The 15,128-nt window shown below is 52.0% G+C and overlaps 5 protein-coding genes across 5 annotated transcripts; 1 reads left to right on the forward strand and 4 right to left on the reverse strand.

Moving 5' to 3' along the window:
* Window positions 1-124: 124 nt before the first annotated feature.
* On the reverse strand, window positions 125-1,514 carry C7974DRAFT_379234 (uncharacterized protein; the record flags this gene model as incomplete). Its single annotated transcript, XM_046140452.1, has 4 exons — window positions 125-571; window positions 667-804; window positions 899-1,192; window positions 1,272-1,514. The coding sequence occupies 4 exons, from the start codon at window positions 1,512-1,514 to the stop codon at window positions 125-127; spliced, it is 1,122 nt and encodes a 373-aa protein (XP_045993103.1).
* Window positions 1,515-6,005: 4,491 nt separating this feature from the next.
* Window positions 6,006-8,556, reverse strand: C7974DRAFT_401560 (P-loop containing nucleoside triphosphate hydrolase protein). The gene is made up of 5 exons (XM_046142616.1): window positions 8,426-8,556; window positions 7,409-8,377; window positions 7,250-7,357; window positions 6,651-6,779; window positions 6,006-6,598 (listed from the first exon to the last, which is right to left on the reverse strand). Exons 1-5 carry the CDS (start codon window positions 8,463-8,465, stop codon window positions 6,387-6,389), a joined length of 1,458 nt encoding a protein of 485 aa, XP_045993104.1. The 5' UTR covers window positions 8,466-8,556; the 3' UTR covers window positions 6,006-6,386.
* A 580-nt stretch (window positions 8,557-9,136) lies between these two features.
* C7974DRAFT_42481 (Phosphomethylpyrimidine kinase-domain-containing protein) lies at window positions 9,137-11,510 on the reverse strand. Its single transcript, XM_046144447.1, has 8 exons — window positions 11,230-11,510; window positions 10,989-11,170; window positions 10,857-10,939; window positions 10,414-10,798; window positions 10,203-10,362; window positions 9,993-10,143; window positions 9,475-9,942; window positions 9,137-9,425 (listed from the first exon to the last, which is right to left on the reverse strand). The coding sequence occupies exons 1-8, from the start codon at window positions 11,283-11,285 to the stop codon at window positions 9,375-9,377; spliced, it is 1,536 nt and encodes a 511-aa protein (XP_045993105.1). The 5' UTR covers window positions 11,286-11,510; the 3' UTR covers window positions 9,137-9,374.
* A 160-nt stretch (window positions 11,511-11,670) lies between these two features.
* Window positions 11,671-13,564, reverse strand: C7974DRAFT_436377 (uncharacterized protein; the record flags this gene model as incomplete). The annotated part of the gene is made up of 6 exons (XM_046145126.1): window positions 11,671-11,708; window positions 11,763-12,848; window positions 12,896-12,940; window positions 12,990-13,105; window positions 13,153-13,377; window positions 13,428-13,564. 6 exons carry the CDS (start codon window positions 13,562-13,564, stop codon window positions 11,671-11,673), a joined length of 1,647 nt encoding a protein of 548 aa, XP_045993106.1.
* Window positions 13,565-13,735: 171 nt separating this feature from the next.
* Window positions 13,736-15,120, forward strand: C7974DRAFT_416451 (Rad9-domain-containing protein; the record flags this gene model as incomplete). Its single annotated transcript, XM_046143983.1, has 2 exons — window positions 13,736-13,849; window positions 13,906-15,120. The coding sequence occupies 2 exons, from the start codon at window positions 13,736-13,738 to the stop codon at window positions 15,118-15,120; spliced, it is 1,329 nt and encodes a 442-aa protein (XP_045993107.1).
* Between the last annotated feature and the right edge of the window lie 8 nt (window positions 15,121-15,128).

Genomic DNA, 15,128 nt, shown 5'->3' on the forward strand with positions numbered 1-15,128 from the left:
AAAGTCGTCGCTTCTCTCACTGGCCATCGGACTACCAAGACTGATCAGACCCCAGGATGAATACGAGATGATGCCGCTAGCATACGCACACTGCGCCGTCGAGCGGGAGCGGGAGTAACCTCGATCACGACATGAGCAACTTTTCACTGTCCGTGATGTTCAATGGGGATAGGGATGGGTAAGATCCAGCCTCCTCGTAAACCATTGTTGTGTCACGAGTTCCTACGCGTGGTCCCTGCTGGACACTGCCCCATCCGTCCTGCATCCGGAAAAGATGACCAAGGCACAATAAGATCACGAGATTCAGGCTGCCCAGGTTGGTGCTGGCGGCGGATGTCCGCGTTGCAGTGATGACTGGGCGCAAAGTTGATGCTAAAGTTGTGCAGGAGGTCACATCTACACAAGCACGCACTCGCCTCGGAGTACTCCCACCCTGGAGATGCACTTGACAGCGAAACTGCTTCGTCAACCCATACTTCCTAGCTCGGTTCGTGCGGCTAATGTCGAGCTTGATCAGGAACGCTGCTGGCGCCGATGGATCTGGGCGAGCAATGGCGCCAACAAGGAACCCCTGCCCCAATCTCAATGCGAGTCCCGAAGTGGGCTTTGTGGCTGGACAAAACCTCGGCGGCCTTTTCTCAACACGATACCGCCGAAAAGGCTCACGTGGCGGGCGAATGGCTGACCGTCCATTGATTCTGATCCTTGCCCATTCCGGCCAGCCGGATTTGGACTTCCCGCAGCATGACGCCTCATACGCACTTCCTGTTGGCCGATTTCGCGGCCGAGCTCTACAGTTTGGGACTTTCATCAATTCGTCGTGACAGCACAGCACGTCCGATTGCAGAACTGCAATTGTGCGCGCAGGATCACTGATGGGCGAGTTTGGGTTACGTACTTGCTGCGTTTGAAAATGCGGCAGCTCCGCACAAACATGCGGATGACCTTCCGTTTCCAAGGGCTGATGACATTCAGCTGCTCGAGAGATTGTCCCGTTCTCGGCCACGATGACAAGATGTTGACCTCGCAGTCCCGCAACCCGATGTGACAACCCTGTCGACAGCATGCAGTCCTCATGCACAAATTTTCGAAGCCCACTAGAATCGCGAGCGGAATTATTGGGGATCGTACAGGCAGTCCTATTGGTAGGGGACATGCCAGCTCTCCAACACGAACGCTCAGCTGAGGAGTGCTGCGGAGCAAAAAGCAACGCATGCAATCTCGGAGCGTAGCCGTGCAATCATCATGGGATGATGTTGGACACGACGCACGTCGAACCTTGGGTCACGCCGTGTGGCTTGCTCTCGACCCAATGCACCTTCCTCTTCGGTGACCGTTTGATCTTCACCCATCTTGCGTCGGAAGAACAACTTCCTGCAGCTGTTGCATCCCACTCTGGCTATGCACACCTCCTTGCTTTCCGCTCTTCGTGTGCACGCAAACTCAATTTCGCAGGCGCTGACTCCTGCACCTGCTGCACGGCACACGACATCTGTAATGATGTCGCCCTGCATGAGGTTGCACTGATTTCAAGGGTCCAATCTCCACATGTAAGAGATGTCCGAAAAGTTTCGCTCCGGTACACTTTCTCCAAGTTCGCTCAAGATCAACCCCGCGGAGTTGTAATCAGTATTCAACTGGTATGTCCAACCTCTCGGATCATCATGATTCTGCCAACCGTGCCAAGAACCGAGCATACCCCACCTCCAGCACAGCATGCGGCGCGCAAAGCGACCGAAGAGTGCCCGACCGTGGCCCCCGATTGTGGCCGCCGGTGATCACTCCAGGCAGCTTTACTTGATTAGAAATCGCGTGAACGTATTTTCTCTCCTCTGGTTCGCCGATTGCGCTTCCTGGCCCGTAAGCCAGTGATGACTTGCCTCGGTCGACATGACACTCGCCTGATCTTTCCCTCCGCACCTGCCCATGACATAACCGGAATAGCGGATCTGAGCGCGTTTTGTGTCGGACATCTTCACTTCCTCGACATGACTGGCATTGAGATCGGGAAGACGCGGGCGCGCTCGCATCCGAGTCAGTCTTCAATGACAGCGAGGACAGGAACAACATCGCCGATTACTTGTCATGTTCGGGCATGTCATTCCGGCCATGCACTGCACCGCAATGCCACTTCACAGTCTAATACGATCCTTTACACCCTGAATCGGCTCAAGTTGAGGCAGCACACGGACTTTCCCAGTTCCTCAGCTCTGGAAATCATGCGCGTCCTCCGTCGTGAATCAATAAAGCTTGTTTTCTCTAGCCGACATGCTCGGGGGATGAAACGGAGCCTGGTCACAGGGACCACGTTGGCTGCTTGCAATGTGCACTGCATTGTGAACGTGGCGTGAACCGCTTAGGTTCCCCCTTCAAGCGTGAGCGTGTCGGGAGGTCCGGTGAGTAGTAGCAGCCGGACGCCTGTCAATCATCGCAGACGCTAACCGTTTTAAAAACACGAATGCGAGGCTGTTCACGCTATTGATTGTTTCAACACGCGTGGCCCACTGTGCGGTGGTACGCTGGAAGCCCAGAAAGGGCATTGAACGTGGTTATCACACCCAGTGCAGAATGTTAAGATGTCACCGCTTATAACAGCAGCCCCAGTCTTCATAAGGCAAGTTGATTTGAAACCCACACAAGCAAAACATGGTACATGGCTCCTACTCAGGCCCCAACTTTAGATCCGGGTATGTTTTTGCCGGCACCTCTTGGTAGTGGATCAACAGGGCAGTCTTTGTTCAAGGGTTTTTGCAAACGTGCGCAGGACCGGCAATACTCTGGTCATGCGAATCTCTCATGCGCAATCTGTTTGCTGCAGCACCGTAGTGCCTGCCAATACGATCCTTGGAGTCATACGGAGGCGTTTCCCCACAAAACACCATTCAACAACGAGGAAGCAACTCCGTCATCTTGATAATCATCACGTAGTGCTACGGCTAACACGGCACCATCGGGGGGTCGGACGGAGAAGTTCAATGTCATTATCGTGTGCCCTCGACCCAAACTTCAACTGCGAATGGCACATGTGCGGTATCCGCGCGGACTTCCCCATCTGTCGGTGGCCTAACACGTGTGTGTTCTGTGGCTTGAACCTTCTACGAGCCTAGAGCGAACGAAGATCTGTCATGGAGATCGGAACTCTGAAGCATCCAAACAGGAGATGCGGAGGAAGGTACTGCGCACTTGTCTATTCTTGTGGCTGTGTGTGTGGATGCACGTCTGCAGGTTTCCAAATTCGTGACGTTGAGTGCGCGGCGATTGTCAGATTCCAGGACTGGCAGATCGCCCACATTCTGGTGTTGAAAATGAGCTGACCCTTCGTCGAGCCACTCCGACAAGTGTCGAGCAGGCTCGATAAGGTCCCGCGCGCTTGACAAGCGTCAACGCTTTCGTGTACGACAGTGAGGCTACACAGGACCGGCTGGTGGTCGATCATACCTGCCGTTTACGCCGCCATTGCTAGCTTCCACTCTATCGCAACTTCACTGAACCTCAGCAACAGCAGACTTCGACATCATGCTCTGCTACTTCGTACGGCGTTCGTATGATCTATATTGCACGATTGGCAATACCTTGGTTGGTCGTGTAAGAAAGAGTGTTTCGGCGTGATTCCGTTTTGTTGGATACTTTTACAGCTCACTGGGCGATCTCACCAACCTCAACAATATGAGCCCTTTGAAACAGGACGTGGTTCGATTATGATGATCAGTGTACCATGAAAGAGGCTGTCTGTGATCTTCGCCTGTCCCGTTGTCTGCGACCATTCAGCAGCAGACTGGTGTTGTCTTTGTGTGGGCGTACGGGCAAAAGGTCACTTGAGCCTGCGAATTACCACAAACCAATCAAGTAAGATCAAATAATGAACACAGCATATTCATAAGTTGTGCTCTCACGTGGCTTTGCTTTTTTCGTATTCAAGTTGTTGCCCATGCAGGCTGCCCCGGAGCGGACCGTCGTGGTACGACAAGATATAACATTGTACATCCAGCTCGGCTCAATTGCAGAAGTGTAACAATAGTGTCCTTGGCTGTGCATCAATTGCGTTTCAGCTGCTTTTTACTCGACGGCTATTGATAAACCGTCCCCTGAATGTATGCAGCTGAGAGGCGTTGTGATGAATGCAATGTTATTCCACGATATGAAAGTCTGAACAGGGTTGGACGAATCACATGAACTCTTCAACACACCATCGAGGGTTCAGCAAAGACTTCATGCTATGCAGTCGGGAAATAAGGTGCAGGATAATAAACTCAAAATGAGCATCGGCTCAGGTTGTCCAGTGAAAGCTCATATCCAAATACACGCTGGAGCTGCGCACCGACCATTGCAATTCGTTCTCACACCATCTCTTGCAACTACCTGTGCTGAATCCCTACTGCCTTGCGTCAACAGTGAGTTCTGTGTTGGGAGTGGCTGGTGTCGCGGAGTCCACTCCTTCCCACGACTGTCGCTCCATCACTCCTACAACTCACCCAGCCGATCGCTGCAGATTATCATGACTCCTACCATCACACAATTCACTGTGAATCTCCGGGTTTGTTAACCTGGTTCGTCGTTTCCGCTGCACCGTGGCTCACTGCATTCATCACCCTCCCTCGACAGTGGAAAATCACTATCTCCAAACCAGCCACATCTCATACACGACCATGTTTACTCCAGCCATACTTCAGGAAGTTGAGACTGTTGTTTCTCGGTCTGAATAACCAGCGTATGCTCGGGATTAAATAAAATCGCGCACTGAGGCATCTGATCGCCCAAGCTGAATAGCCATGGTAGTAGAACAGAGTTAACATGGCGAACCGTCGGTCACTTTGTAAGAGTAGCATCACTCTACCTGCTCAAGGCATGTGCAACGTGTTTCAGTCTCAGTGGACTATCGCCAGTACCCCTCTGGCCCCTGCTCCGCATCGATCACAGGAATGTATGCCCTATACTCCTGAACCATAATGATTTCCATTAGAGATACCACTGCCTAAACAACGCGAGTGTGGATCGAACTTGGAGGAATTTGATTGAAAGCGATCTTCCCATGGGAACATGCCGAGGAGAAGGTGTGGTTGCACTACCCACCTGCAGCTGATTCAGACACGAGTTGATCAGTCAGAAGCATGATTGACAATCTCGAAGAGAAGTATTCTACTGTCTTTCTATCTCTAGCAACTTTGATAGACGTCAATCGTACACTGCCTGCGTATAGCCTATCATCAGTACGAGTCACGTCACTGATCGCAGTGAAGAAGGAGGTCATTGCAATCTGAAACAGACAATTGTTGGTTGAGCATGAGCAGGTACAACCAAATCACCAAACAGGCTTCTGGATCTCTCCACGCTGACTGAGCAGAGATCTGAACATGTGGTGAATCATACTTACTCAGACACTTTCACCCATCTACCTGGTACAGCAAGATTTTCACAAGCAAACCACCCAAAACAACACATTCTCTCCAATAGCCAACTGTAACCAAATTCCCTCAATCACATGTAGGTTTACATTTGCAGTTCATGACGTAATTTCTCCTCACCTGACCCGTTCTTGAACACCACGCATCACCCAGGGTGATTGCATCTCAGCCCTACGAGTGGCCGACTCGGGCGAGACACCATTGCAATCCATCAGATCTTTGCTGCTCCACAAATACGAATCTTCGCCGCAGATGTCGCCTTCCTCCACTTGACTCAAGTGGCCGAGGTCGCGGATCCATCTTTTTCGAACCCGACCGAGATCGCCACTGAGTAATGCGAGCAATCTATATCGCGATCCGCCCCCGAACTCTATTCAAGCCGCATGGGCCGGGGTATACCGTGGTGAAGGATATGGGGTCTAGACATGAGGCGCAAGGAAGGAGCGGCGAAAAACGGCTTCATGTCGACGTTGTGCCAGGCCAATCCCACACGCCGGGGATTTCGACGACGGACGACGTCAATACTGGTCATTTGACATGAGATGAGACGGATAACACCACAGTTGAGATGAACTATTGCGAACACCCGATACACACATGTGAACATCAGGGAGCAAAATCGTGAATATCGACAATTCTTCTATATGCATATTACATAGAACTTTTGAAACGGACGCCGCATGCACCGTGATGCAAAGTACAAGAGGGCTCTCGCGCACGCTTGCGGAAGAGCGACCAGAAATAAATAGTGCTGGGAAAAAGCAGGAAAGCCAGTCTACACGCAGTTTCTTACCGACTTGAGGTTCATGCATGATCATCAGTCTTGCATCCTTCTGGGTATCAGTGTGTTCCGATAAAGCGTAACATCTGCCCTCTGTGGTCGGTGCAAGAAACGTAACGTGGTAAGGAAGTGGTCTACATCAAACGCCAAACCCCCGAGGAAAACCGTTGCCGGGTATCGTGTTATCGAGCAGGTCATTGCGTTTACCAGCGGCTGTTGCGAACGGGATCGTTGTTACCACCAGTCCAGCTACCGCGACCGCCGCCGCCGCGACCACCACCGCGGCCACGGCCACCTCCCCAGCGGCCACCACCGCCGCCGCCACCGCCATAACGGCACATCTCGTGCAGACGAGGATCGATCTGCTGCTTAGACTCCGTAAGAATCTGGACGAGATCACGGGCCTGCTTGGAGTCTGTGGAAAACGTTAGCTGAATGACCTGCAAGATGCAAAAGAAGATACGTACTCTCAGTGGTGAACAGGGTAATGGCAGTACCAGTCTGGCCAGCACGACCTGTACGACCGATACGGTGGACGTAGTCCTCCGAGTTGTTGGGGTAGTCATAGTTGAATACGTGAGTGATATTGCGAACATCTTGAAGAGCAAAGGTTAGCATCTGGGTAAGTTTGACGAGCAAAAGAACGATCATATCTTGATCGCGTGAAGCTGCAGCAGTACGTTGCATGCAAGTGTCTCAAGTGTCTCAAGTGCGCTACGACGATGATCACGGCATCATAGTCCAGTGGAACAGGCTGTAGAAAATCTCCTGGTCCAGAAATCCTTGGAAGAGACTGTGACTCGGTGGGAGTCGATTCATCTCAGCTTGTCTCAGTAGTGCCTCAATGGCACATGAAACAAAGAGCAGCGCAAAGCGAAGGCTTCGCTAATGTGCCCCAGGATCCCTGGTGTTCAGATTCGAGATACTTTTCAAGCCATGGACGATGTCATGGGAGCGAATGCAGCAAGCGCACGAGACAACCTAAGCAAAGCACATCGGCAGTTCACGCGTAATAATAGTTCGGGGAGAGGAGGGGGTGGAGGTGTTGGGGGGTTTGCAATCATACCGATACCACGGGAAGCCACGTCGGTGGCAACCATGATGGGGCTCTTTCCGGTCTTGAACTCGTTCAGGACCCAATCGCGCTCGTTTTGCTGCTTGTCACCGTGGATAGCTATTGATGATATTAGCGAGTATAACGAATAAGGACTTGGTAAAAACTTACACAACGCAGGCCATCCGTCTTGACGCAGGAATCGTGTGATCTCGTCGGCAACACGCTTGGTACCTGTGAAGATCAAGATCTTGTTGCTCTTGTCGTCCATGATAGTCTCGAGGTGCTTGGCCATGCGGTCACGCTTCTCGAACTCCGAAACAACCTCGACAATCTGCTGAATGCGGTGGTTGGCAGAAAGGTCCATAGAACCGATGTTGACCTGAATCCAGTCGTTCTGGTAGTCGGCGGCCAACTGGCGGACTTCCTTGGGCCATGTTGCGGACCACATGCAAGTCTGACGATCGGGACGAATCTGGCCGATGATCTTGCGGATCTGGGGCTCAAAACCCATGTCAAGCATACGATCAGCCTCGTCGAGAACCAAGTAGGTGACACGGCGCAGGTTGGTCTTGCCAGCCTCGAGCATGTCGATAAGACGACCGGGTGTAGCAATGCAGACCTCGACACCGCGTGCGAGGTCACGGATCTGAGGACCCTTGGGAACACCTCCGTAAACGCAAGTGTTGCGAATGCGAGAGGACTTTCCGAACTTGCTGATTTCTGTCTGAATCTGTACAGCCAACTCACGAGTGGGCGCGAGGATCAGAACGATGGGTCCATCGCCGGGTGCGAGGAGAGGTTGGGCGTTGATGTGAACGATAGCAGGCAAGCAGTATGTGAGAGTCTTTCCGGAACCAGTCTCGGCAACACCGACGACATCGCGCCCAGAGAGCGCCATAGGCCATCCCTGGCACTGGATGGGTGTAGGCTTGGCGAAGCCCTGTGCCTTGACCTCGTTGATCACGTAGCCGGGGAAACCAGCCTCGTCGAACTCTGTAACGGGTTTGGGGACGTTGGTGCCCTTGATGGCAATCTGGTGTTCCTTGCGGAAAGCTTCGACTTCCTCGTCAGATCGCGCGGCAACAGCGGGGTCCTCCTTGTAGAAGGACTTCTCGAACTTAGGCATGGTCTCGAGGTCTGCTATCTGTCAGTCGAAATCTTCATGCGAATCTTGAGCGTACGTACCCCACTGCTGCTGCTTGAGACCAGAGCCAAGCTGGCCCATACGATCGCCGCCGCCGCCGCCGCCGCCGTAGCCACCACCGCCGTAGCCACCGCCTCCTCCTCCGTAGCCGCCGCCGCCGTAGCCACCGCCACCACCGCCGCCGCCGTAGCCGCCACTAATAATGAGTTAGCAATGATCACAAGATGGAGGGTGAGACAGTAACGGGGACTCTACGCTGTTGCAGCAAGTACGTGGCTGCCTGCTTGACCTGCAAGTGCAAGTAAAGCAGGCATGGCCACGGACCTGTCCTGCGCGCGGAGCTTTGGAAGAAGGAGATAGCATATGAACAAGGGCAGCCCAAAATCCCAGCACACTGATGCCCTTCCCGTGCTAGGGGATGAATCGTCCTACCCATACGATGCATGGTGGCTAGGCGTGTCGTGATTGGTATAGGCGCTGCCACTGTATCCAGTGTTGCTGTGTTCGTACCCGTTGGAGTAGCCACGGTCACCGCCGCGACCGCCGCCGCCGCCGCCGTATCCGCCTCCGTAAGACATGTTTGTCGAGAGTTCAGTAGGGACCGGTGAAAGGGATGAGAGTTTCAGTAAGAGTGAGCGTTGTGTTGTCTGAAACAGATGTGGTGTGTTGGGTGCAAGAATGCGACAATAAGAGATCGCAAAATCTGCAACGTAAAAACCCAGGGGAGAAGTGAGTTGTTGTAGTGGTGAGGCCCGACAAAAATTATCTGCAAGCAAAAGTTGCCTCACCGCCAAGCGTCGCGCTAGCGCTCAGATGGGGTAGGATCCGCCAAGCCGAGTGGAAGGGGCAAACACAATCAGCAACAAAGACCCACGCAAGATTTGGTAGCAGCGCCTCGACTAGTCTGAACGTGTTATCTGGCTCGCTCCGCTACAGCGCAGACCTCATACATGCGCTATGGAATGGCCGATGCGACGTTCTGTTAATTCATTAGGCCACCCTCCCAGCTCTCATGCCCATGTCCCAGAATCCTCTTTCCATCTGTGGTAAATTAGCTCGAGAGCGGCAGGTGGTGGGCTGCAGCACTTACGTTCGTTGCATGAATAAAGATTTTGGCCAACTCATCGATTCGCGCAACCGACTGCTTGCTCGCATGCTCCTCGATCAACGCAGAGCCTCTTGCCATCGCCTCTACATATGGTGTGTCGACGTATTGCTGGATCCACGTCCAGTACTTGCCTTCTCTCAAGGTACTGGCATCATCAAAGAGCCGTTTCGCGATGATGCCATACCCAATCAGACAAGGCAGCAGAGCAACCTGCAGTGCAAGCCAGTCTTGAGATTGTCCGATGTCTAGAACATACCGGGTGTAGGCCGTCGTTGCTTGATCTTCCTCTTGACTTTCGATGTCTTTAACAGATAAACCCTGTTCTTTACAAAAGTCTATGTGCAGCTTGATCTCTTCTTGCAAAGTAACGACCTGCTGCACAGAGCGACCGATGTCAACAAGAGAGCTGGACTTGTAAGCACCGAGCGCTGTAGCTCGTGCAAATTGGACCTTGAGACCTGTCAACACCCTTTCGACGTGTGTCAATGGCTGGAGCTCACCAAGAACAGGTAATCCTGAATCAAATAGTGCTTGTAGTTCTCGAGAGGAAGCGATCCATCGCCCATCTTCTGCACAAATTCATGCTCAGTGTATTTCTCCCATGGCCTTTGAATGTCGTCACGATCGAGCAGATATTGTATGAAGCCACCCCTATTCAGATGCTTAGTAGATGCGCTGATGTGTGTCTTGCACAATACGGATTTGCTTACTGGGAAAATGGTAGGGTGTATGTCGAATGAAAATGGTTGATTGGACCTCTGCCCTTACCCAGCTCTACACTCGTCTTGATACCAGCTTCGATATAGCGGTTAGCCTTCGCGACAGCTTTAGCCATGCTCATTCCGGACGTGAGGTTGCACGCGATCGCGGCTTCTGGGTGTCAGCGTTTCATGTCACGAACAAGATCTTCGGAGGGCTTACAGGCTAGTGAGCACCCAGTTCCATGCGTGTTCTTGCTGTGCAGATACTCGCTCTCCATCGTTATCACATCGTCTTTGCTAACCAACACGTTCAGCACGATCTCTCTGTCCTCCTCGCCTTTGCTCACTATACGACCCTGTGTAAACGGCAGGTGCCCGCCCTTGAGCAACACGTACTCGGGACCCAACTGCTGGATACGTTTAGCCATATTTACGACATCGTCCATGTTTTTTGGGGACTCCGTATCTACTCCTGCAGTCTTAAGCAGTAGTTCGGCCTCAGGCAGATTTGGTGTCAAAACGGTCGTTAAAGGCAACAACTTGTCGATCAGGGTCGAGATGGCGGACTCTGGAAGTAAATGTGAGCCAGAAGTCGATACCATGACCTGCTACATGTATTAGCGCACATGTCTTTTGCGCTCAGTGGTGAGGGGGTCTGCGCACAGGATCAACAACACTTGTTGTTACATTGTACCTGCGCAATGCATCTGCGACAATTTCGATGGTCTCTGCTGATGCAAGCATGCCTGAACAAAGAGTCAACTAGGGACAGCTCAGATCCTCTGCAGTAAGTACCTGTCTTGACAACGTCGACTCCAACATCATCGCAGACAGCATCAAGCTGCTTTTTGAGGAATGCAGGCGGTATGTGATGGATGTCTTGAACACCCTGTGTGTTTTGCGCTGTGAGTGCGGTCGTGGCAGTCATTGCATAGCAACCATGGGCAGCGATGACTTTCTGATCAGCTTCAAGACCACTGCAAAGATATTGTCAGTCGCAATTGACAATTATGATTGGAGCATGAGGCAGGCGTACGCGCCACCTGAACTGTCCGAGCCAGCGATCACCAAGATCCGCTTTGAAGCAGCCATTGAAAACTAAATGTGATTGACAGCCTTGAAAAGGTCTGAACCGCAGAGGTTCTCTGACAGAACGGTACCTGTTCCGAGCCCCGCTATCCGAGCCTACTTAGGCGAGGCCCACGTCATGGAAGCGTACCACTTCAGTTCTACGAACAAAACCAGCTCACTTCATTTTTCGCGGACTGTGCAACCTATTTGATTGAAGCAAATCTCACATTGTCGCTTCATGCTGAACCCGGGTATCACCACAGCCTCGCTCTTCGTTCATATCGACGGGGACTGTCCATAGACATTACTAACGTCGTTCTTGCATGGAATATAAGGCCGCTGCAGCATGTAAACAGGTCAATGTGCCAAAACCAGTGTTGTGCGGCGAGGATGATCGCGATGCAAATCAGTCTGAGTCGCCCTCGAACTCTGAAATGTATGGATCTGTATTAAGAATCAGTCGACCAGTCGATCAATAGGAAGTGGAAAATGACGGACCTCTGTACAATGTGTAGTCAAATGTACCTCCTACCTGCTGTGTAAGATAGTCACTTAGCACTGTTTGATTTTCGTCGGTAAGCGCAGTGTCGGGGTCTGCCTGGTCGATTGTGACGCGAATACCTTGGTTCCCGGAACCAAGCATTGAGATGAAATCGAAAAGGCCATCGACTGAAAATTTGGAGATACCTGAAAGGGTGACATCTCGCAAGTTTGGCAATGCTCCTATGGTCGGCAGTATGACATCGTTCAGCTCCAAGCCGGTGACGTAGATTGTCTCGAGCTGCTTCAGGTCCTGGAAAATAGCAATGATGTGCTCGTCGCGCAGCACCTCCAATAGTGTCAACGAAAGTTGCTGCAGCGCCTTCAGCTGTTTCAATGAATCGACCAGTATATCGAGATCGTCGCGGAACATGCCCTCTGACTCTCCATTCAATGTGAGTTCCACCAAGTTTGCCTGCTGCTGGACGAGCGCTTGATGGAACGTCTTGTGGTCCTTGAGAATGTATGAATCGATTTCTAGATGCTCGAGTCGCATGTCGTGCTCGAAGAGCACAGGAGTGATGATAGATGCCCCGGAGGCAAAGTTCGAAAACCGAATGCTACGCAGGTCCTTGCATTTGCTCAGCCAGGCTATTGTTTCCAAGTACACATCATTCTGAGTTGCCTGAAGATCCACTACGCCATGAGTGTCCTCAATACGCAGCTGTCTGAGAGCTGTACAACCTTGAAGCATAGACAAGTGTGACAAAGATTCATTTGAGGTGTACATCCCAAGATCTTCCAATGAGCCACCGTGGTGGCTCAATGCCAAAAATGTTTGTGCATCAGCTCCTATGTCGTGCATTGTTTGAAGTGACTTCAGTGAATTAGCCCGCATTGAGCTTAGGAATTCGGCGAATTTGTGGTCGCGGTCGTCCAGATCTGGCAGAGACCATGTGTAGATCATAAGTGAATTGAAGTTCGAACAATGCTCATGAAGTGATGCATGGACCAGTGGGTTTTCAAGAGGTTTACCGTCGAAGAGCTCCAGGCACTGTAAACGCGGCAATCGAGAGGTCCAGCGGACGAGCGCTTCTGATTTCACTACGGGCGGTCAGCGCACGAGACAGCGAGAGACCACGGGCACTTACATTCGCCACTAATTGTTTCGAGCATGGGTGTATGTTGTGTGACGGCTGGATGAGTGAGCATCGATCAGATTGACATGAAGTCTCAGTGACCTACCTTCTCCGATTGCCTCGATAGTATCGGCGTCCATCAAACCGGTCATCTTCTTGCCAGAAGCACTCTGCCATTTCCTAGTTCTCTCGAATTGCTTCAGAGGACCGGAAAAGAACTGCCTGATCAAAATTAACATATACAGTAGATTGTAATGTGCCACACTCACTTCGAGATTTTGTTGCGAAATTGATCATCGCCAAAGAGATTGCCAAGGTCGCGAAAGTCGAGGGTCTTGATGTAGCGACAGTAAGGGAAGAGTGTAGTATTCAGACTCGAAGCGATGATGGATCTCCACAATATAGACCATCGCTGGGTGACCAAGAGCTTTTGGGCAAGTGGCTGGCCTAAAGCATCATCTCCGCCACCTCGAATCGGTGCTTCGTGGTGTGACCTCCAGTAGAGATTAGTATGCGAGATATCAAGATATTACGCGTCACCCACCGGTACAAGTTAGTCAGTGCAGGTACTGCAAGTACACGACTAGCGCAAGCGCAATTGAAGAGTGTATCGAAATGTCGAAGATTTGCCAACTCCTCGCAAAGCACGTGCAAGATATCGTCAGGCAGTGCGGGGGCCATCTTGGCGCAGATTTCCAAAAGACGATGTTGATGTTGATGCTGTCGCAGTCGGCAATGCTGCAGGGTCGCGCTTCCCGTGATGTCACCACACTAGCGCGTTTTCGGTCCACGCGTTTCTGCTGAATGCCAGTCGTGATGCTCAACGAGACACCACCGTCATGAACATACAACATGGTCGTCCTCAACTTCACACTGACACCCGAGGCGGCTTCGAAAATACATGATTCTCTTGTGTGCCTCGGCAAGTTCAGCGAAACTGTCGCCATCGAGGCGCGTCGAGAAAGAGTGGGTCGCCTTGAATTCCATTCACTCTAGCCATTTTCTTATGCTTCGTCGCTCAGTTCACGTTCACCGCTCTCAACTCGTCGAAATCTGCGTACTGCGCCGTGACTCTTGATGGCAAGCTGTTCTTCAGCCACTACGAGTGCGTTCCGGATGCTGGTGGCGCAGATGGACGATTCACGTGCAGCATGTACACAAAGGCTCTACTCTCTGTCTTCAAAGCACGACTGTACGATCCACTAGGCCGAGATGGAGCAGTTGAACGTTGCGAGGTCAGCTTGCAAGATAACGAGTCCTATTGTAGGTTTATCGTCAAGATGGTCTGTAACCAAGGCGTTACGAAGACCTACGAATTGACATACGAAGCTGTGGATGTCATGCACGCGCTATTTGACCGCAGTGTGGCACAGAATAGATGGAGCATGCACTCTGGTGCTGTCAGAGAGTACATCGAGTATTTCGGCACGAAGACCGAACTGCTGGATATTTTCACTGGAGAGGATGGACGCTGCGTCTTCAAAAGCTACACCGAGAAAATCTCCGACGGCAAAGAGATCTTGAAACACCCTCTTGTTACTGCAGTTGCCGTGAATACTTCCGACTTCGAGGACTTCAGTGTTCAAGCAGGCTTGCATATCGTCATCAGTGTCAAGGATTTCAAAGCTATCGTCCTGCACGCAGATACCCTCAAGACCAGTCTTAAGGCTTACTACTCACAACCGACACGACCGCTGCAGTTCAGCTATGGTCATGACGGTCTTGTGGCAGAGTTTACCCTCATGACATCCGGCGACTACACAGGAGCTCCGCCTACGCCAACACCAGCACACCAACAAAGCAGACAAGCCTCGCATGCCCCATCAATGGCCTCGGAGCGAACAGATACGCGCAGCGCGCGCTCGGAGATGCCGCCACCAGTGCAGCCAGTGTCACGCCGTGATCAAAACGGCCGGCTGCGAAATCCTGGCTCGCGCCAGCCATCATCGACACCCTCACAGTCGCAGGCTGCTCAACCGCAGGCAGAACCGGACGACGATGAAAGCTTGTTTGTACCTCATAACGATGCAAGCATGCAAGAGGAAGAAGATGCTGCATGGGCGCCGATGGATTACGACAAGGAAGAGACACTGGGCTGGGATGCAAGCGCAGAGCACAACGCTGCAAGCTTTCCGACGTTCCGTGATAGCGGTAGTACGTCGAGAACGACCACAACGGATAGTAACACGGTAATCGAGCCGACACAGCGGTTATCGGAGATTAAAGGTTTGTGGTAGATGGGAGG

This window comes from Boeremia exigua (genome assembly GCF_020726555.1).
Source record: "Boeremia exigua strain MPI-SDFR-AT-0100 chromosome Unknown C7974scaffold_11, whole genome shotgun sequence".
Taxonomy (NCBI): Eukaryota; Fungi; Ascomycota; class Dothideomycetes; order Pleosporales; family Didymellaceae; genus Boeremia; species Boeremia exigua.